Here is a 22,500-nt window from a genome sequence, read left to right as displayed (position 1 = left end):
GCCATTCTCGTTCTTATTCACAAACATTAAAATGCAATTTATACAGTAACTTTCTTACACAAGAAGCAGGAAGCTTCATTTTCTAACCGCAAGTCATAATAACATCGAACGAAGTGAATGACGAAACCCAAATATTAAACTTGTCGGAGGAAAATGGGACCTGGTTCTCATTTGACGCATTAAAGCAAAATCACTTTTTGAGCTCCTTATGGTAGCGTTTGTTGTGACGATTTCGTACATAATTGTAGTACTTAAATATCATTACAATCCTTTTGTGTACACATACGATCATAAAATATGCCAAATGTTAGCACTATTGACTGAATATGTATAATATACAAATTGTTATTTTTATTATAAAAGAAAAATAAATTAAAGCAAAATCTTTCGTTGTAACTCCCTCCTGTTAAATGGTGTAAGCGCTCCGACTGTGTGGCTGACTGAGTGAATGAGTGGCTGCTTGAATGACTGGGTTTCTGGCATGGTGACTGAATAAAACTTGGGAGTGCGGTGGGGTGACTGACAGTGCGTCTGATTTTGACTCTCACAAAAGGAACTGCTCTCTGCAGAATACGAATTTCATCAACATAAGTGATATAACAAAGGCCTTAAAATATCTACGTTGTAGATCGTATTAATATTAATGAGTGGATACAGTAAATATATAAGTTATCTATGAATGTACGCAGTTCTCAAATAAAAAAAAACACGCTTGCACGCACGCACACACACGTTTTATATATATATATATATATATATATATATTTACATATTTATATATATTATATATATAATATATATAGGTTATATAATATATATATATCTATATATATATATATAATATTAAGATCATGCCTGATAAAATTATCATATGATGTCCTGTACAGTGTGATAAAGAGAGTAGTAGTAATAGTAGTAATACTAATAATGCCTCAGTAGTATAATCTGTATCAATAACAAGAGCAACTCACGTATATGAACAGTAAAGAAGCAGACTACTTCAAGAGCAATGACAGTAGGCAGAAAAGAAAAAATATTCCCTACATTAACTCCCAAACGTCGGATTAATTCCGAACCGGCATTCGAGCAGAAAATGCAGATCAGAGTCGGCGTTAAGACTGTTGCCTTCAGTGAGGATAATGCCAGCTGGGGAAGATTCTTCTTGGTCTCAGATTTTTTGCGTACGAGGAGACTTCAAGTCACCACAAAGTTAATTGTCGGGGGCATTTATAGAAGCCCTTGACATTTTCTTCCTGTTGTCAATTTCGGGTGAATGTTTCGATTGCCAAGTACCTACAAAGAAAAGGTTGATGTAGTTAGAATACTTTGACTGAGAATAAATGCCCCACCCATACAAGTACTGACCAGCCCCAAGGTTGCTTAAATTTGCTGATCGAATGACTAGCAGAAAGTGCGTGCATGTATGTCAAAAAAAGAGCGGTGGAGAGGCAGAAACAAACCACGGATTGTTTGGGGAAAAGGAAGATCAGCCGGGCGTGGAACACAAAAAATATTCAGAACGCCATACTCTTTGGCCACGTAGAGAGAAAGGCAAAGGAAGTGTTCGTATTAACTGTACCATGGAGCGACCAAACACCCACTCCCATCATAACAACGAAACGGAAGCGTTCGCCAGCCCTGTTTCCGCTGAAACACCGGGCTACTTCCAGCTCAACGCGGAACAAGGCAGGAAAGCGGCCAGATTTGGGATAAGTTACGGCGACGGCCTTTATTCCGTTTTCATTCTTTTCACCTTCACCATTCCAAATGAGCCAACATTCATGAAAACAAGCCTGAAATGCAACTCTCTTGGAATACATTGCCAACATGTGAAAAAGGAAAAATGGAGGAATTCACGAAAGATTTAGGACTGACCAGATTAACACTTATGCCTGGACATTCTTTCCATTTACTTCCTCGTTTCCTTAGTTTATTTGCTGAAGTTCCATAGACCGGGTACTACACCTGTTAGAAAGTTAGAGTGAGTTTTCTCTAAAGAATTATATCAACGCCCGTTAAAACTATAGTTCTCAATTATTTTCATATAACAACTGCCATGAAATAGGTCATCTTTTACAAATGATAAGATCCGAATCCTTATTTTAATATTCCGACAAATGACAAAATAATCAATATGAAGGTAGCTGAAAACGGCCACAACCCGGCATGAAGCGCGCCACTTTCTAAAGGGTTAGAACAATAACGCCGAAACAATGCTCAGCTTCTTACTCAACGTCACCTGCTCTAGATAAGTATTCCAAACACACCCATCGAAAGTCCTGCTTTATTTAGTACGAAACCAGGTCAGCAAGATCACACAGCATCGCTGACCACAGCGCAAACAATGGACCCCTTTTTTGTATTCGTTGGCGCGAAAGCAGAAGAGATGACTGTGTTTTTTGGATGATGCAATGATGACAAATGACGACTCCCACATAAAGCGACAGTTGAGCAGTTGAAAGGAAGGTATGGTCAAACAGGTATAGTTTCGTAATGGGGATATCTTTGGCGGCAGACAATCACCCCGCTACTGCTTTTTTGTTTTACATCGCCCATAATTAAAACAAATTCAGGAAAACTTTAAGCGTAGTAAATGTTTTAAATCTTGCAATAAAGTTATACTGATGCATTCTTATAGCTAAAGACAAAAAACGTTAATCTCAGAAGTGTTTTAAACTCTATTAACACAAAATACCTTTGATTTCCTGTGATTTTTCATAGACCATACTCATTTGAAGCACTCCAAAAGTTTACATGCATAAATTTACGCGAGATTTGGTAGACATAATCCATAGAGGACTAGGGGAAAACTTAACTTTCTGTAGTAAGTAGAGTTGGAAGGATGTCTTTATTACACGCAACATTAAATCTAGCAGTTTTGGACGAGGCATAGTGAAGACTCAACTGAAATCCCTCTGATGAGTCCCTGAAAGTTGATTTCTTCCGATGACCTTGAGACAGATAAAGATGCCAGGAAACACAGAAGAGAGAGAATTCGAGATAAAAATCGCAGCCGTTCTGACCCACTGTCTTACAGAAAGCGTCCGCAGCTCGCTGCTCAAGGAGGTTTGTAACTCGTGAAACAGAGCAACGCTATCGTCGGGTTTACCTAGCTTTTCCGACTAGGTTATCTAGGCATCTACTTTCCGGAAGGAAAAGGTGGGATTTGGGGAATAACCTTGCCCGTTTAACTATTTACGGCTTGGTGATATGTTGGTTTCGCATCAAAATGAACATATTTTTAAAGGGGTTTTCGCATAGCGTTCTAACAATCCCTCCCTTCAGATCTATGCTGAGTACATTACTGTGTGTATTTCTTAGTTTGCAAAAAGTTTTACTTTTTCTTCCTCCACAGCATTATTAATAATGTTATGAAATTTATTACTATCCTTTTTACTAGTTTTGATAGTATTATTCACTGCATTTTCCTGTGCATCTCTGATGCCTTTCTGTGCGGCTACCATTAGTATTTTGCTGTGTTTATTTTTCTAATTTGCTGTTTTCCACGAACTTTGAGCTTTGAAAGTCCTCCGGTACAACTTTTATGTTACGTCTATTGAACAACGATAAGACACCAGGTAACTCGGCCGGTGTTCAGCAATTCGCTCGATCTTGAAAAAAGGCCTTTGCACCAAAATGAGTCTTTTCCTCCGTTTTGATCAATCAACCCAGAAAACGTTCTTGGTAAAGATCAAATTTTAAAAGTCCGATACAGTGAAATATAAGGTTAGGCATCATGCCAAGCAGTGGGGCAACTAAGGCCATTCAGCGTTGAAACGGAAATTGACAGTGAAAAGGTTTGAAAAGTGTAACAGGAGGAAAGCCTCGCAGTTGCACAATGAATCAATTGTATGGAAAGGGTGGAAAGTAAGATGGAAGAAAGATAATATGAAAGGAGGCACAGTAAAAGAAATGAAAGTAGTTGCGGCTAGGGTGAACTATAAGGAATCACGGCGCTGATCTACTTCCAAAGAAAAAAGCATACAGAGCTGCTGCTTTGTACCGGATATACGGACGTGAACTCATCCCTACGAATCCAGGTGATATAAGCTCATCTCCTTTACCCGAAACCAAGGAAGGACTCTGTCTCGTACCTCCAGCAAGAAGTCGTGAATGCACTGGTGCCGTCACGCTTACGGTCATTTTTCTAACATCAAAATAAAATCACGGCTGAGTGTGGGATATAAAGCACATAGCAGTTATTATTCAAAGCAGCTGCCATGCGCATTTACCTTGAGATGAAGAAGGTGAGGTCACAGACTCTGGGAAATTTTGGAAATAATCATAATGCTCTGCCATATAAAGAATCTACCTCCTTATCTAGACCAATTTAATGCACAAAAATATAAAAAAAAAATCATGCTCCCCGTCGCCATTGCCACCCATCGACAATTCACCTGTGAAGAGCACCTGGATTGCCTTCCCAGACAGGTGCTCATGAAGACTTATTTCTTGTGTTGAAAGGTTCCTCCCTTTCTACCTCCCTCCCTCCCGGTATACTGTACAGCAATCGCTGTACGCAAGGCTGCTCTTCACCGTCTAAATTACAGGCAGAACCCACCTCCCGATTACAGGAAACTCCCTCGCTGCTCTCTGTAAATTCCCCCGAGAATAAAATCACCGAAAAATATCTTCAGTTTCCTTTCCTTCTTCTTCTTCTTTTTGTCTGGGTGTGAGGATGTGTCATTACCGTAACTGATATTTGCGTTTTTGTTCGGTTTTTATGCGGGTGATGCGCGCGCCAATTGCGTTAGGATGTTCTGCCTCTTTAGCTTTACTATTTTTTGTGTGTATGTTGGAGAGAGAGAGAGAGAGAGAGAGAGAGAGAGAGAGAGAGGAGAGAGAGAGAGAGAGAGAGAGAGAGAGAGAGAGAGAGAGAGAGAGAGAGAGACACTTAATTACATAGATAGATAGCTAAATAGCTCTGTAGGAGGACAGAGAGAAACAGTTCAATAAGAGAGATAGCAGACTGAACAACACAGGCAAAGCAGGCTAAATCACATCAACTCAGATTGTTACCTCGAGAACATACCTGTCAAATTAAGAGCAACCCCAAATTCCAGCCATAATTAGCGACCTTGCAAGCAAGCACTCACTACATAGGCGTTCAGGCCTTGTACTCGGCGCTTAGGATTAACAACGCGACAAGTTCTCGCTTATAATGACGGGTGTGAGCCAAAGCTGCAATTACAGAGCATTTAATCGAATCACTATCGTATGCAAGTAGAATATGAAGTGAAATATTAGGGAAGAATACAGGGAAGATTTCGACAGGCGTAGCTAAATGTCATCTGAAGTCACGTCATTTTTATTGGAAAAATATCATGGAAAATATAAAAACGCTCAGATCAAATGTGTCTGAATAATTGGAGTCGGTTAAACTCCGCAGGGAAAATATTATGGGAGATATTAAGGAAGCTATCTGCAGTTTTAGCTGATGTACATCTATTAGAGTCACTCCAGTTCTGTCGAGGAAATATTAGGAAAGGTTCAAGGAAATGTATTCATACTCGGAAGTTTACTTGAGGTCACCTAAAGTACGCCAGAACAATATGAAGAAGGGATTTGGAAAAGAAAAAAATCTGCTGACTCCGCTGAGTTGTATCTAAATTAGAATCGTCAAACTTCGTCGGAAAATATCAGAATAGAACAGACTATACAATTTAAGCTCGAAGGCCAAGCGCTGAGACCTATGAGGTCATTCGGCGCTGAAAGGAAAATTGAGAATAAAAATTAAAAAAGATGTAACAGGAGGATCACCTCACAGTTGCACTACGAAACCATTGTTGGAAGAGTGTGGAAAGTAAGATGGGAGAAAAAATATGAACAGAGGTACAGGAAAAGGAATGCAAGGGGCTGCAGTCACGGGCCGAAGGGACGCTGCAAAGCACCTCAATTAATGCCTACAGAGCACCGCGCAAGAGGTGCACTGACGGCACTACCCACCAACGGCGGGAAAATATCAGGGAAGCTAATGACAATGATATTGTTGGTTTATAGAAGTCAATTGAATTCAGTATGTAAAACAGTGGGGCAAATATAGAAAAAAAAATATCGACGGGTTTAGGTGAATTATATATTCTAGAATGAGTTTAACTCCATTGAAAAATATTAGGAAAAGACTTCTGAGCAAAACGTTTACAAGATTTGTGCGGTGTGACCTGATCTGAAATGGGTTCGGCGGAACTTTGTCGGAAAATAAGAGAAAATGTGAAGAAAATATACAAAACGCAAACGACCCTTTTGCGAGGTTAACTAGGGCGACTTGGTATGTCGAATGGAGCCAGCAAAAATATGTCGGAAAATAAGGACAATACCAGTATGGGGTTAAAGTTAAGTATATCTTAGTTTAACCAGACCACTGAGCTGATTAACAGCTCTCCTAGGGCTGGCCCGAAGGATTAGATATTTTCACGTGACTAGCAACGGGACCTACAGCTTATTGTGGGATCCGAACCACATTATATCGAGAAATGAATTTCTATCACCAGAAATATCTTCCTCTGATTCCGCGTTGGCCGGGCCGAGAATCGAACTTTGGACCACCGGATTGGTGGCCGAGCGCGAAAACCACTCGTCCAGTGAGGAACTACCAGTATGGGGTAAATAGAAGGTAAAATATTTGGGAAAATATGAAGGGAATTCCTGCCGTGATCAGTAATCAAGAATAAGACCATCCTTTTCCCCGGTAAGTAAGAGGAAGAGGATTCTTCTTCATTAATCTGAATGTTCTCTGTCCCCGATCTCGACACCTTCGGAATACAAATGTCCATTTGAGAGAATCCAAATAGAAATCATCTCGGTTAAAGTCTGAAAGTGGAAGCCTTAAGGGTCTTATCCAGATCTAAGCATCATCCTCATTTCCATTGCGGACTGCATTTTTTCTTCACCCTCCGATTTTCCCAGCAACTTTTCCTAAATGTCAGCCAATATCAACATTTCAAGGTCGCTGCGTGCAAGACGAAACACGAGGGGATAGCATAGGCTTCCGACAGTGGTTGTTAACTCAACTGTTAGACTTGAAGGTTGCGAAGTGATTTCATGCCGCAAGACGTTACCCACCTCGGGTGCGTTCTGGATCGTTTCCTTGACGGAAGCGGGCATATGAGACAGAAGGGAAGTGGCAATGAGGCGGACCTGTCATAAGAGCTGCCAAAGCCTCACTCGCCAGTCTCTAGCGAGATGGTTTGTCGGCGCCTCGCTTTTGTCATTCTAATCTGTAGCAGCTAAATGTTCTGTCCAGCGGACTTTTTAATATGTGGCTGAGTAACTGTTTAGTATTGGAACTTTAATGCAAAATTTAGGCCCAAGGTCAAGCGCTGGGACCTACGAAGTCATTCAGCCCTGTAAGGGAAATTAAGAGGAAAAAGGTTTTAAAGGTGTAACAAGGGGGAAACCTCCAGTTGCACTACTATGAAACAATTCTAAGGAGAGGTGGAGAGTAAGAGGGAAGGAAGACGATATGAACGGAGGTACAGTAAAAGGAATGAAAGGGGTCCATCTAGGGGCCGAAGGGACGCTGCAGAGAATTCTTGTGCTGCCTTCAAGAATTGCGTGAGAGGCACTGGTGGCGCTAACCCGCTACAGGGAGTAAGTGTTGTGGCACCCACTGCATTTCAGGCTGTGCTTTTCATATCACCTAATATAATCCGTGATAAAACTCACTTCTTTTTTATGATCACTGCCTCTCATTCGACAAATGCAACAGATGAATTTCTAATACGGCTTTCTTCAATTTCGTAACGCAGGCTGCTGGGGCAACCACTACCACAACAAATGCTGCTTATTTGATAGAAAGGCAGCATGTTGCAAGCATAGTAGAGAGAGCGGTCTAATCTAGTACAAAAATGAAAATAATTGGGAAAAACTCTCTATTGCGAGAGTGTATATAATGTTGTAAGGGGTCCACAATAAAAAAAAATGTTGCGGGGTTCGAAAGCTTTTTGTAAGGGTTTTAAAATTATACACGAACTCTCAACATTTTTTATGATTGTGGACCCCTTAGAACAAAATTAAAATAATGTCAAGACTGCACAACAAACAAAAACCTAGAGTTTCGGCTTCGTGAGACCTCAATGTGTGATGAAAAACAACCCAAGTTATTACACAGCAATGAGTAACAACCTGACCTTGGGCGAATGCTTTTTTTAAATGCTCAAAATATCCCTTTATCATTAAGTGGAAGCAAATACGAGCATTTATACATGCACTCGTGAATTTGGGAAGTAGATATTGTACCACACTATAAATGTAAACAACAAAACCACTGTTAAGGCCATTTAAATAAGGACTTATTCGCCGTAGCAATGGAGAGAGAGAGAGGGAGAGAGAGAGAAAGATCATATGACGTATGTTACCATCAAGGATTCCCGCAGGTATGACCTTGACATTGTAAGCTTTTAATCTACGGCAATAATTAAGAAGTATGACGACGTGCACCTTAAGTGTCTCCACCCATCCTTCCGGCCTGTTGACAAAGGAACGTCAGCAGCCTTATCTGATTTCACGCTACTTGGTACCGAAGGAGAGCACTTCCTTTCAGGAAATGTTAATGCTACTATCGCTATTATTATTAATAGTGCTACTACTTCTGTCTAACCGAGGGTGCAGCTTGGCTAGTAATAATAATAATGATTTGAAGGAGAATTAAAAGAAAAAGAAGCAGCTTTTAATAGCCTGTGGCTATGAAAAGATGACCGCCTGAACAAGAGAATAAGGAATTCGTACTTAATAATCGCCAGAAAGCATTAGGAGTTTGATTAACTGGCCTTTATGCAACTCCAATCGTCACAGTTAAGGCCATCTGTGGCTTTACAATATTATAGCTGGATATTTTAACACCACTTAAAAAATTATTAACTCCCCCCCCCCCCGCCCTGTCATTAACGAACGCTTTTCCTGCGCACATTTTTTCACAAGGCTTCGCATATCGACTTTGTCTGGGCTACTGGAGTCATCCTCTCCCCTTCCTTCGCGGTTTTGTTCTCTTTTCCAATTCTTTCAGATGCTATTGAATACCTCCGCTAATCAGGTCTCGAGATCCATCTCAAGTGGCAGAAGTGGAGGGGAGGGATCGAGCGATAAGGGGGAGAAAAAATGGAGGGGGTAAAACGTAGGAAGAAGTGTTACAGAGAGAGAGAGAGAGAGAGAGAGAGAGAGAGAGAAGATGGGGGCGATGGCTGAACAAAACGCGTGCGGAAAGTCAAGAGAGACGTGAGTGAGGGAGGGGAGAAGGATTCTACGAAACGTCAAAGGCGCTAAACGAGAGAGAGAGAGAGAGAGGAGAGAGAGAGAGAGAGAGAGAGAGAGAGAAGATGGGGCCGATGGCTGAACAAAATGCGTGCGGAAAGTCAACGAGAGACGTGAGGGAGGGAGGGGAGAATGTTTCTACGAAACGCAAAGGCGCAAAAAAAAAAAAAAAAAAAAAAAAAAAAAAGAGCGCCTCAGTGGCGTGGTTGGTTTGGTGTTTGCTTCTCACCTCTGTGGTCGCGGGTTCGATTCTCGGCCATTCCATTGAGGAGTGAGAGATGTGTATTTCTGGTGATAGAAGTTCACTCTCGACGTGGTTCGGAAGTCACGTAAAGCCGTTGGTCCCGTTGCTGAATAACCACTGGTTTCCATTGCAACGTTTTAAAACACCCATAAAAAAAAAAACAAAGGCGCTAAACGAGAGAGAGAGAGAGAGAGAGAGAGAGAGAGAGAGAGAGAGCGTGTTTTCAAAAGCAACTTTCCCATATTCCGTGTACCGCAATAGATGAATATGATAATCCTAGTCTCACGCAGTGCATTACCCAACGCTCCCAAATTTTCGTTCGAAGAAATACGGGGGAACTAAATTGAAATGAAAATTACGTAGTTGTCACACTTAATAAGTTTTCCATATTTAGCTGGTAAATATTTGCATGTAAAATTACGTTCAATTTGAAAAGGCCAAAGTAAAACGCAAGAAATTTTCAAGATCGCGTCTAACTGGTTTCTATTCCAACCATTACTTGCGGAAGGTAAAACATAATATTAATTAAAAGGGGGAAAAAAAAACTAACGTTACTGGGATGTGCCTAGTTCCTCGACGCTAACTCCATAAAGAATATGTTGCGGCCACACTCGGTACAAAGACTACTAGACCTATACTCTGTTTTTTTTCATCTGTCCATCCGCCTGTGGTGATTTTGTATGGTAACACTGCGTCCCGGGCTTTAGATAGTTACATTCAGCTTACATTCAACGATTATAATAAGATCCTATTTCGAATATTAAAGGTGTAATTCGCATACAGTAAATTATTAAAACACTTTTCAGTTGCAAATGTACACCCAGATATACTTTTATTTACCTAAAACTTACAAATAGCGTAACAATCTAAAGCCCGGGACGCAGTGTTACCATACAAAAACACCACAGGCAGATGGACAGATGAAAAAAAACAGAGTATAATAGAGAGCTTTGAAAAATAAAGTCAATCACACGGAGTGGCATTCTCCCTCACGAGCTTATGGTCTCGGGTGCCCTTGTTGCAACACTCGATTCTGCCCAGAGTTTGCAACCAATGTGTGTATGTGTTTTTTTTTAACTTTGCAAGAATATGATATTCTAATACAGATTAATTAATCATTACGGTACCATATATTAGCGAAAGTCTTCAAAATATGATTTGTTTCAACAATGCACAGTATATATATATATATATATATATATATATATATATATATATATATATATATATATATATATATATTTCATTTCACGTTCACTCACCAACGTATTCTTTAGGCAGATTGTCTTATGCATTGCAAGCTCTTGAAAGGCTAAACTCAATGTGTCCGACATCGTAGGCCTTACTGTGATAAAGCTGTAAAATGTTTCTTCAGTAATACATCTTATTGCTTATATATATATATATATATAATATATATTATATATATATATATATAATATATATATATATATGTGTGTGTGTGTGTGTGTGTGTGTGTGTGTGTGTGTGTGTGTGTGTGTGTATGTGTGTGTGTGTGTAGCAGGCAACCCTGCCACCTTACTTAGATTATAAAAATGCTGATTTATGTAGATAATATAACAATACAAGCACAAGAATGACGAGCTTGTAACAAAAGAGTCTACTACGGCTAAACGAAAACGAACGATGGACTTTAAACCATCTTATATCTACTAAAGAAAGATATCTGTCTATGCGAGTGCGAATAAGGGTTATTTTAACAATTTCTTACATGTGAATTACATGGGTAGGTGAATTGAACAACCACTGCTTTATTTATAACATAGCATGATGGCAATGGAATTGTGGTTTTCTTTCTGGAATACTCTGCATACGTATACAGTTTTTCTAAGCAAAAAAAAAAAATATCATAGCCCCGTTACTGGGTAGTTTGGGGACTAGCTACATAACCTATCAAGCCGAGATTAAAATCTCATCCAGTTCCCGGGTTGATGACATACGTAGGGCATAAGAGGCTATCATAGGCGTATACCATTTCATTCATTGTTGGGTATTGGAACGCTCATTATAATTAGATAGAATGAATAAATAAAGGGAAGGACTGAGTAAAGGTTACAGGAAGAACTAATTTTGACTGAAAGAGAAAGAATGTGTGCTTAAACGCCAATGAAATACAGTATTATGGTCCTAGCTTCATTGGTCCATGATTCATGTTTTGGTGGCAAACAATATCAAAAGTTATTTTTCTAGTTTACGGACGTATATTTTACTGGTATCATAATAAAGTGTTTTCATTTATTCATTTACATGCAATGACACTGCATAAAATAAATTTTGAATAACAAGAAAATCTTTTGATTTAAACAGTTTTTGAGCACAAGTTTATGTGTGGTCTGGGCTATAATAATGGGATAAATCATAATTACTGAAAGCTCATCGACATCGATTGTGTTTGATATAAGTAAATTGTTGGATAAAATCTCATACTTCGTGTGCTGTGTTGGTATACTCTATATGAATTGAAGTCGATGAGTTTGTGTCACCAGGGTGGGACGAGGTTTCTTCGTCTATATTAACATTCAAATGCGTTATTAGAGAAATAGTTTAATATTTATCACAATAAAGCAACGAAATCGGAAACGTTGATTGTCAGCCAATCACGTGCGCAGGTGCCACCCCTTCATCAGTGAGAGGAAGATGAAATGAAATAAAAATTGAAATAGACTAGCTAGCTATACATATAGTAAACCAACAGACGACAGCAACGTCTAGCATATGCAGGCATTTCTTTCGGTTATAATAGTTTGGAACGATACTTGGGTAGAATTTATGAAAGAGAGCTACCATAAGAAAGTAATTCTGACTTACCTGAAATGAAACTGTTCCTAAGGGAAGGTCTGAAAAGCGAAAACATTTGCCGAATCAACAGGCATAGATAGGCATAGCCTTTGTATGGTCAACACCCTTTCTTCCCATGTTACCATTCTTAAATAAAATTTTTGGTAAAATTTTATCCATTAATACATTTGAACTTGAAAATATAATTTTCCAACGTTTAAATGTGTTATTTGAACGTTTCCGAAACTCCTTTTTTTGTTAGGAGGTGGCCTACCCAGCCACACTTGTCTTAACCTAACCAAGGTTACCTGTACTCCATTTTTTTTCCATCTGTCCATCTGCCTGTGGTGTTTGCGCATGGTAACACTGCATCCCGGGCTTTAAATAATATCCTATTTCGAATAATAACGGTGTAATTCCCATACAGTAAATTATTAAAACACTTTTCAGTTGCAAATGTACACCCAGATATCCTTTTATTTACCTAAAACTTACATATAGCGTAACTATTTAAAAGCCCGGGACGCAGTTACCATGCGCGACCACCACAGGCGAATGGACAGATGGAAAAAAACATAGCCTAGCACATAATTATGGGTACAGATAAAATCTATATGCTTGCTAACCTTTCCAATGCTTTTCCAATTTCTTCTGAAGAGTTTGTGTGTCCATTTCGGCGAATATAAGCTGCACAACGTACTACTATTATATTAAAATAAAGAACAGCACAAATGGCAAGTAAATTTTCACGTTCATGTCGGCAATGTTCTACCTGGATGCGACCGAAGTCATCAAAAACAAATGCCGAGCCGCCGCCGCTCTGGTGACCGCACACCAAACTATATACTGTGTAGTACTGCTGTACAGATTAAGATATCTCCAATTCTTGGCCCTTTATAACTTAAAAGGTGAGCACACAAATATGACCGCTCGTGTCCACGCTAATTTTCCTAGTTTTTTTTTTTTCTTACATTTCTTAACTATCTCTTTTTTTTTTTTATCAAATACAGTTTCTTTTCACACATTAGATTTTTATTTTAACATCACCTTTAAGCTAGAAATTCTCTAATTAGGAATTTTTACATTTATTCCGCTAAAGGCACCAAAGTTTTTCTTCTTTTGTTAAAAACTTCAAACTTGATTCCCTGCCGAGGTACACATTACTCTCAGACTCTCGTTTACAAAATATCCAAATAACAATTTTTTCATCACCAAACAATAGGTAAAGAGGAATAACCCACTGATCCATTATTAACGCACGTGAGCTGTTTAATATTTAGTCTCGTATTAATCCAGCCCTGGTTAATAACCGTACTGTACAGAAAAAAACAAAATCCATCATTAATTAACAAATCTTCGGCTTAACAGTCAACTGGTTTAAAAAAATTTTGAATGCAAATTTCTGATACACGCCAGAACTTGAGAACATAAATTATAACGTTACATGAAGATTCGTCTCTAAGCCTGTTTCCTTTTTGTTGTGATTATTTTAAGCCTATGAAAGTGTTGTGGGAATATAATGGGAGCTACACATCTTATATATATATATATATATATATATATATATATATATATATATATATATATATATATATATATATATCTATATATATACCTATATATAATATATAATCCAAGGCGGGTCAGGGAAAGGCACTATCCATATGCATTTTATTAAAATATATGCCGACGTTTCACAATTCCACATAGTTGCATTTTCTAGGCTGCAAACAAGCGAACATGGCAATCAATAAATTAATAAAATCCGAATTACATATAATTAAATTAAAACATTCAGAATGTAATTGATAAAACATTTACTTAAAGAACAAGCAAATGGCATGTGACAACCTACCCAGAAGGAAGTTAAAAACATACTACTGTACTCGTATAGAGTTACAACGAGAGAGAGAGAGAGAGAGAGAGAGAGAGAGAGAGAGAGAGAGAGAGAGAGAGAGAGAGAGAGAAAACAATAACAAACATACAGACAGAGAAAAACAGCTCAACAAGACCATCAGGCAATAAACAATTGTGTGGATGACGTTTGGGAGTTTAGCGGTGGTACGGTCAATTTGATAATAATGGATTCCAGTATTGTTAAGTCGTTTTCTTTTTGTACCTGTCCTACTATTGAAAAATCTTTATTGTCTATATATGTTTTACATATTTTTGAATGGTTTTTAATATTAGATTGTTCAGGGCTAGACAATCTGCTCCCAGTTCTGAAGCTGACCCCTCTGTGAGCATCAATGCGCACTCGCAACAGCCTCTTTGTACATCCGACATAGATCCCCTGACTACATCTGGGGCACTTGTACTTATATATAACGTTGGATGTAAACAAAGGACTGAGCTTGTCTTTGAACTTAAAGAGAGAGCCAACTGTTCGGGGATTCTTCGGAATGAGTTTCAGGTTGAGGGCTGGTAATTCTTTTTGAATGATGGTTAGAAATTTCTTCCTGAAAGTGTCATCTTGTATGTAGGGGAACGCCGCGTACAAATTCATTTTAGGGACAGTGTGATATAGAGGAGGTGGCGTCATCTTCTTATTCAACATACTATTTAACTGTCTGAAGAATAGTTTTGATGGTAAACAGTTGTTCCTGAAATAGTTTGAAAGAGTTGTTATTTCTTCATGAAAGGTCAGCCAATTAGATGACAGAGTAAAAGCCCTGTGGAGGAGGGTAGAAACGGCGTTTAATTTAAAATTGAAATAACACGAGCTATAAAAATTCATACCTAAACCCGTAAACGTACCTTTACGATATATACCCGTGTGGAATCCTACAGAGATCTTGGAAACAAGAACGTCCAAAAATGGGAGTTTACTGTTAGATTCTTTTTCTAGCGTAAATTTTATGTTAGGGTGTTGGGTACGTTTACGGGTTTAGGTATGAATTTTTGTATGTATGTATGTATGTATGTATGTATGAGATTCGGAGCGGAGATGGGTTTCCACCCCGGAAAGGTCGAGAGGCCGGGGTCCCAAAATTTCTACTTCCCACCCTCCGAAGGGATTCCGTGAAACAGAGCTGGTTCTGCCCGTGAAACGGGGCTTGATATGCCCGTAAACTTATTTACTTTACAAATTTCTGTATACATATGACTTATCATTTGGAAAAGAATACCATAGGGTAAACATCAATGACATCAAAGGGTGTGGTTTTAGAAGGGGGTTGACAGAGAGAGAAAATGAGAGAGAGTAGACCGGGTGTTAGGGAGAAGAAAGAGAAAAAAAGACAGACAGACAGACAGAGAGTTGGTATTACTGAGAAGAAAGAGGGTAAGAGACAGTGATTGTTGGAGAGAGAAAGAAAGAGTAAGAGAAAGGAACGAGAGGGAGAGGAAAGAGAGAGAGAGAGAAAGATTATTATACATTATATTTATATTATATATATGTGTGTGTGTGTGTTTATACACAATACTTTTCTGTGCTCTTGCTATATCAGCGCAGGGTATGGGTAGGGACCCGCAAACCACCAACCATACCTCAGGATTTTGGTGCTTAGAGGAAGCTGTGCTATGATATTCTTGTATTGACATGAAAATCGTAATTGCCTTTGGCCTCGGCATAAGAAGCTCATCAGGCATTTCTTAGGACAACAGTAGCCTGATCTGACTTGTGCTGGGCTCATTAGCCGTAAGAGAGAGATAGAATGTAGATAAACAGAATATCCAATTTACGCCGAAGACCAAGCGCTGGTACCTATGAGGTCATTCAGCACTGAATGGAAAACGGAGTGAGATTTAAATGTGTAACAGGAGGAAAACCTCACAGTTGCACTCTGGAACAATGGTTAGAAGAGGGTGAAATTTAGTAAGTTGGAAGAAAGAGAATATGAACAGGGGTACAGTAAAAGAATGAAATGGGTTGCAACTAGAGGACAAAGGGACGCTGCAAAGAACCGTAATACCTACTGACGGCACAACTCCCCTGCAGGGCATAAAGGGAGAGACTCATCCACCGTATTAGGAACATCTCTATCCACAAGGTGTTCATAACTCTTCACTAAGTGCCTCTCGGTTATGGGTCACAGTGCATTATTAATCCCATGCCATTTTAATTGACTAGCTTGATTTATAAACACACACTTGTATATACGTATGTATATATATATATACTTTCTTCAATCTATTAAGCATTATTAAAAACAGGTCCTTTTATTTCGTAACGATTGCTTTTGAGTTTGTTTCCGAGAAGCTGAACATATTCGCACGAGACTTGGCGCCAGGTTTGGCATATAAAGTGCTTTTAAATGTCCAAAGTTGTAGTTGATGACTCCCAAAGAGGATTAACGTCATACACCGACCTTACAAAGCCTTTTCAAACCAAACTTTTTCTTTATAAAAAAATAATAATAAAAATAATTCGGGAAATTCATTACAAATAGCTTCAAGGAGCAAAATGACATTTTCCCAGTTCATCCGAACAGAAACGTTATGTCAAATTACTTTGATTTGAATCTCTTCGGGACTCTGAATCTGATTTCAAGTTACAAAACTTCAGTGGTCAAATGTGTTGTTTGAAGAAAAGGGTTATTAAAAGAGAATGAAGATCAAATATTTTGAAGTTCCATGAATTTAGGGAAAAATATACCGAGGCAAACTGGTGGGTACTTTTGACGTTGAAGGATGAGGACCTACTTAGGAGCAGGCTTCCACTTACAATGCTATTGTTGGCGGCTCATATAAAACTCGAGAGACTTTTACGCCAGAGCAGTTTAAAGCATTGGGAAACTATCTCCTTGAACAATAACAGTCCTGGAAATAACCATTCTTCTGTAATCTAAACGTTTACTTCTATATTTATTCATTCTTCTTTTATTATTCATCCATTTTTTTTCTCTATTTTGCAGTCAGGCGGAACGAAGCCAGGGATGAGCGGGGCATCGAGCACTTGGCGAGGTGCATCAAGATGGCAGAACCCCTCGTCCAGACTCCGGGGTACATTTTTCCTCTTACAGTTGCCGAGATCAGAAGCGTTTGCAGGTATGAAGGAGGGGAATACAGAGAGGTGGGGTGGGTGGAATAAGATAAATAACTGACAGTTAACAAACAGACAAACATACATATAAAATCAGCATTATATGCCAAAAGCAAGCTGAGAGTTCTGAGGCGCTAAGTCACAATTATTTTTCGCTTGTATTCGACTGAAGCCTATATTTCATAACAAATTGTTCAAGAATCAACTGTAAAGGTAAAAAATTAAATGAAACGGACCACATCTTGAGAAAGCCATCTTAATGACAAAATGAACGAACCGCAGTAGGGCATTGATATGCCTAAAGCACATTCAAAGCACTAACGCTCTCGAAGTAAAGTTCAAGTTAAAATTCACAGGATATGAGTGACACGCGAGGAGGGAATAGAACATTTTCAATTTATTTGATAGTGTATTCTACTGTATTATATTGTGTTTTGTCTGACTAAAAAGGAAGGCGTACATTATTATTACAACTTCTTAGGCGTTTTATATGATAAGGGAATTGCAGGGATATTTGATACAGTTCAAACGATTTTTCGAATCAACTTGATTACTTTACCAACAAAAACTTTTCAGAAACTATCAGACGGAGCTCATAAATAAAATGAATTTCAAAACTGCCGATGTTCCCTGGAAGAATTTCTAACGCTGAAAGAATTTCTCACTCAGATCGACTCTTCGAATCACATTCTCGATACAAGCGACTGGAACATTTGAAATTTGTTTTCGATACGCAATACTCAGACTTGACATTTTTCTGTAAACGTCATGCATATTTTTTTTTCTTTTAGGATGTGGGACGGATTCGTCGACTGTGTAAACGAGTACACGGCGACTTACCTGTCGCCTACGCAGAAGCATGAGTTTAACCAGGCCATACGCAGCTCCATCGAATCCATCCAACAGCTGTGCGCTGGGGACTATGACTACCAGAGATGTGAGTGATAGGTCAGCTCTCTGCTGACGCCTTTCTTCCTTGTCTGAAAAGCTGGGGGGAGAGGAAGATATACCTACATTCTACTAGTTTAAGGATCCGGTTGTCTGCTTCCTCACACACACGCACACACACACACACACACACACACACATATATATATATATATATATATATATATATATATATATATATATATATATATAAACACAAGCCATAAATAAGCCATAAGCATTGAATTCACTAAAATTTGAAAATAACCTAATACATAAAGGTATTTGCATCCGATAAAAGCAACTTCCTAGATCTAACTAGGATTCGAACCTGCCTGTTCGGCAAGATGTGGATGACAGTCGACTTAACTGTTCTTCCTTGTGCAGGAATGGAATGGAATATAAAATCTAAGCCATAGGCCAAGCACTGGGACCTTCTAGGTCATTCAGTCTGAAACAATTGTTAGGAGAGGTTGGGAAGTAAGATGGAATAAAGAGATACGAACTGAGGTACAGCAAAATGAAAGGAAGGGGTTGCAGTTGGGGCCCGAAAGGACGCTGCATATAACCTTAAGGAATGTCTATAGTGCACCACGTGAGATGCACTGTCGGCACGACCTTCCTACGAGGTTTCTTGTGTAATCTTTCACCGTGGCCAAGTAGGCAGAGAGAACACATGTATCTCATCTCAGCTTCAAATCGACTTTTAGATAAAGCAAATTTTGTGAATTGCGTCTATTCAGTTTTTTTTTAATGGTATTTGAATTCTGATGCATCATGTAGAATGTTTCTCCGCAGCCTACCTTGCTTATGCCCCGTGTCTGAAACGAGTATCTACCGATTCGGCTTTCTGCAACGACCAGTACCAGTACCTGGCTGACCTCGTCCAAGGAAGTGCAGCCACAGATGCCCAGCTTTGTTGGTGAGGCTGTTTAGTTAGTCTGTTGCTTTGGTTTTCTGTTGGTATTAATAATGCTCAGTCATAAAAAGAAACACATTCAATAGTGAACGACTTCTTACATTATTAGTAACAATTCAATTTAAACATTCACACTTACGCTACAAGACCACAATGAAGTAAGTTTTGGCAAAATTGAATAATAAAAGTTTCAGTTTTCAGGGATTCCCCTCTTGAACTTGTCACGTTTACAATCTTAATATATATCCAAGTACTGTCTACAGCTCGTAATTATGGAGTACCTGATAACCGTCTGTATTTAACAGTGCTCATCATAAATTTCGAGACTGCGTTCTCGAAAAGACGCCGATGGAATGCGACAAAGAAGGCGTAGCCGCTGGGTCCAACATGCCTGCGTCCAGATTCATGAGGGACATGTTGGACCGGGCTCTTGGTTTTCTCCTCCAGAAATGCCGCGATTTCGTGTAAGTTTGTGCCTTCTTTGTCTTAAAACCTTATGAGCTCATTTTTTCTATCTAGAGCTGCTATTAGAGTGCTAGTATACAGTATGCTGCTGAATTGTAATAGTAACTCTGATCTCAGTTTATGCTATTATTGTAGGCTGTTAGATTTAAAGTTCACTAGACTTGTGTCCATTATATAATACTTCAAATGCTCCTGGTCGATACACCTATTAGTAAATCCAGAATTATTGCAATGTAATGCAAGCCAAATTAATTTTCAAACACTTTTCTGTAAGTGAAGAGGACGAAGGTAATACAAAGCTAATGTCGCATTACATCCGTTAGACAAGGTCGACTATCTGACCCCTTATCCTCCCTCAGGCCCAACTCTCACGACTGCCCTCGAACAAACGTCCGTCCATCCGTCACAACCGCTGACACGAGCGACAACAACGGTGGCGATGATTTCTTCAGTAACATCAACGACGGGGAGAACAACAACGAAGATAACCTCGGCAACAACATCTACCTCCGTCCCGATTCGACAACGTCCCGCCAGTCCTCAACGACACCGCCGGATTCGACAACCCGCTTTACCTGGACGACAAAGGCCTCCGGCCTGGCCACTCCAGACCCGACCGACCATCTCTCTGGAAATAACCTGGAACCGGAGAGCCAGCAGTATCGTGGGGGTGCTTCTGCAACCTTTGGGAACATTATTTCGATTGTGCTTGTAGTCGGTTTGACAACAGTGTTGAAGTTGCAATAATGGCGGACTGTTTGAAATTTGTACACCCGAACAGAACTGGAGAAGGTTCTCGCTCTGTTTTCGTTCTCATGTCTTGTTTACCTTTCGTACTTTCAGATCTTTTCATCTTTTCGTTTCAAAGGTGCTCAAGATCGTTGAAACTGTAATTTTCCAGCTAACATAACCAAACATCGTTATATGTCGTTAATTTTCCTGAAATCTTAAAAACAACAAAAAGTTAATAAGTGGAACTGGGACCGTGATTATTGCTTTTGCTTTTATCAGTATCATCATACATAAAAATGTATCTGTAACGATGCAGTGCCCAGTTCAAACAGATTTTGAATGATAATAGATCGTGTCCTAGTTATTAAATCACATAATGCATTCTCACTTAGAACCATTACAAAAGACATGGCGTAGTTTTGGTCTTGTTTCTCGGTAAATATAAAAAAAGGATAAAGAATGTTTTCTTGGTCGAGATAATTGCCTTAGACTTCATCTAGATGGTAGACTTAAACTTTGGACAGTAGCTATGAACTTTGAAAAAAGAAGTTGAGAGAGAGATAAAAAAAACTACTCACAGATATATTAGAAATTTATACATGATCGTGTTGCGTATGTTTCTCTCCCTTCAAAGTCAATATGGTAAAGCTGAATTTTTCGCTCCCTAATTATTCTCTCTCTCTTTTTCTCATTTTACCTTGGAACACTGAGCACCCAAGTTCAAGTCTACTTTAAATATTCCTGTATATAAGCGTAGTTTATGGATTGGATTGCTTCCTTTTGCGTAGCTTCCTAAGACGTAGCATCTTTTAGGGGAACAGGTTTGGAGGGTGTAGATTTCTTTTGTCCATGCGAGAACACTGAAATGTCTGTCCCTGTTCTCTCCTTTGGTTACTAGACGATACTACTTTTTCATGATGGGGTTCATGATCTCCTCAATTCGCAGTTCTATTAATTTAAACATTTATTTCAAGGGGTCACTTTCTGTCCACCAATTATTCGTGTCTGTCCTTATTGGAAAAGCGGAAGACGAATTTGTTTGTAATTTAACTAGGGTGCACGTGGGCGCTTGGCTGATTTTTCTCTTTTTTATGAAATTTTAACTGTCAACCATGCAATGATGGAAATGTTGCGTTGCTTCAGAGTAAATTGCGATCCCTTGCAACCAAGTGGAGAATTACCGATTAGCAATTCCTAATCTATAGAGTTTCTGCGTCCACATAATTTGCCAGCTCTGGGTTTTTATATTTTGGCAGGAAAGTGGTTTTCAGACTGCCAATCAATAAATATTAACACAGGTTTATCGAATGTAATGCCTCTCATGACGGAATTTTATTTACATTGAGAAGTTCGACAACAGGGCCTATATCAATGCATGCATTCGTGTGGACTCTAAATTGAAATATTCTAAATGAGATTTGCTTTGCTTGTTAGTTGTATCACTGAAGAATCCCCGAATGGAAAACACCCCGTTTCTGTGAACAGAAAACCGCATATTCCTCCCCCTCCTCGTCTAGCGGTCTCTTCCAGAGAGGACAGCCGGGAAAAGGCACAGGAAGTTTAATTCCCTTCAGCCAGAATGCCGTGGAGATGGTTTTGTCTGTGCCTCGGGAAACGTGTGTCGAACGTCTGTTACCCGTTTTTTGCCACAAAATTAAATTGTAACTGCAGCTTTTATATTGCATGCTGGTAGCTCTGTATTTTGGATATCCATTCCAAATCGTATACTACTTTATTTTTGTTCTTTAAATTTTATGTACCATGACAAACTTTCATTATGAAACACAGAAGTAATAAAAGATGCTTCCAGAATGAGAAATATTAAAAGCTTAAGAATAGAATTTGTGCAAGATCATTAATGAGGTTTAAAATGACCTAGTTTTAGATAACACTTTCTTATTCTTGTTCTTTCCTTGTTTAATTAAGAAGGCCCTCGTAGCAAAATTCTTCGAAAGGGCTAAAACTTTATCGGAATAAATAGTATAACCATTCTAGTCAAGACGGAAATCCTTTGGCAATCTGTGAGCTAAACATTTTTGTACGTACGTACATGGTTCAGCTGGTTTATAATAAAACAAGCACTCCGTGTATCTTCTGAATAAAATGTGCCTGTTATTTGACGTGTTTTTTCTAACCTGGAACTATATTTTGGACTACAGACAGACACACACACAATATATA

General features: G+C 39.0%; 1 protein-coding gene across 3 annotated transcripts in view; it reads left to right on the top strand.

Annotated features, from left to right (window-relative positions):
- Window positions 1–22,434, top strand: part of LOC135220811 (uncharacterized) — a 36,056-nt gene extending 13,622 nt beyond the window's left edge. For all 3 annotated transcript variants that reach the window (XM_064258325.1, XM_064258323.1, XM_064258324.1), the window contains exons 3-7: window positions 17,149–17,281; window positions 18,068–18,213; window positions 19,002–19,125; window positions 19,428–19,586; window positions 19,947–22,434. In XM_064258325.1, coding sequence (XP_064114395.1) covers window positions 17,149–17,281; window positions 18,068–18,213; window positions 19,002–19,125; window positions 19,428–19,586; window positions 19,947–20,334 — 950 coding nt within the window. In that variant the 3' untranslated portion in view covers window positions 20,335–22,434. The remainder of the gene's footprint in view (window positions 1–17,148; window positions 17,282–18,067; window positions 18,214–19,001; window positions 19,126–19,427; window positions 19,587–19,946) is intronic.
- The last annotated feature ends 66 nt before the right edge of the window (window positions 22,435–22,500 follow it).

Source organism: Macrobrachium nipponense, chromosome 2, assembly GCF_015104395.2.
Source record: "Macrobrachium nipponense isolate FS-2020 chromosome 2, ASM1510439v2, whole genome shotgun sequence".
Classification (NCBI taxonomy): Eukaryota; Metazoa; Arthropoda; class Malacostraca; order Decapoda; family Palaemonidae; genus Macrobrachium; species Macrobrachium nipponense.
The sequence above is the reverse complement of the archived record's forward strand: the minus strand, read 5'-3'. Positions and strand labels throughout refer to the sequence as shown.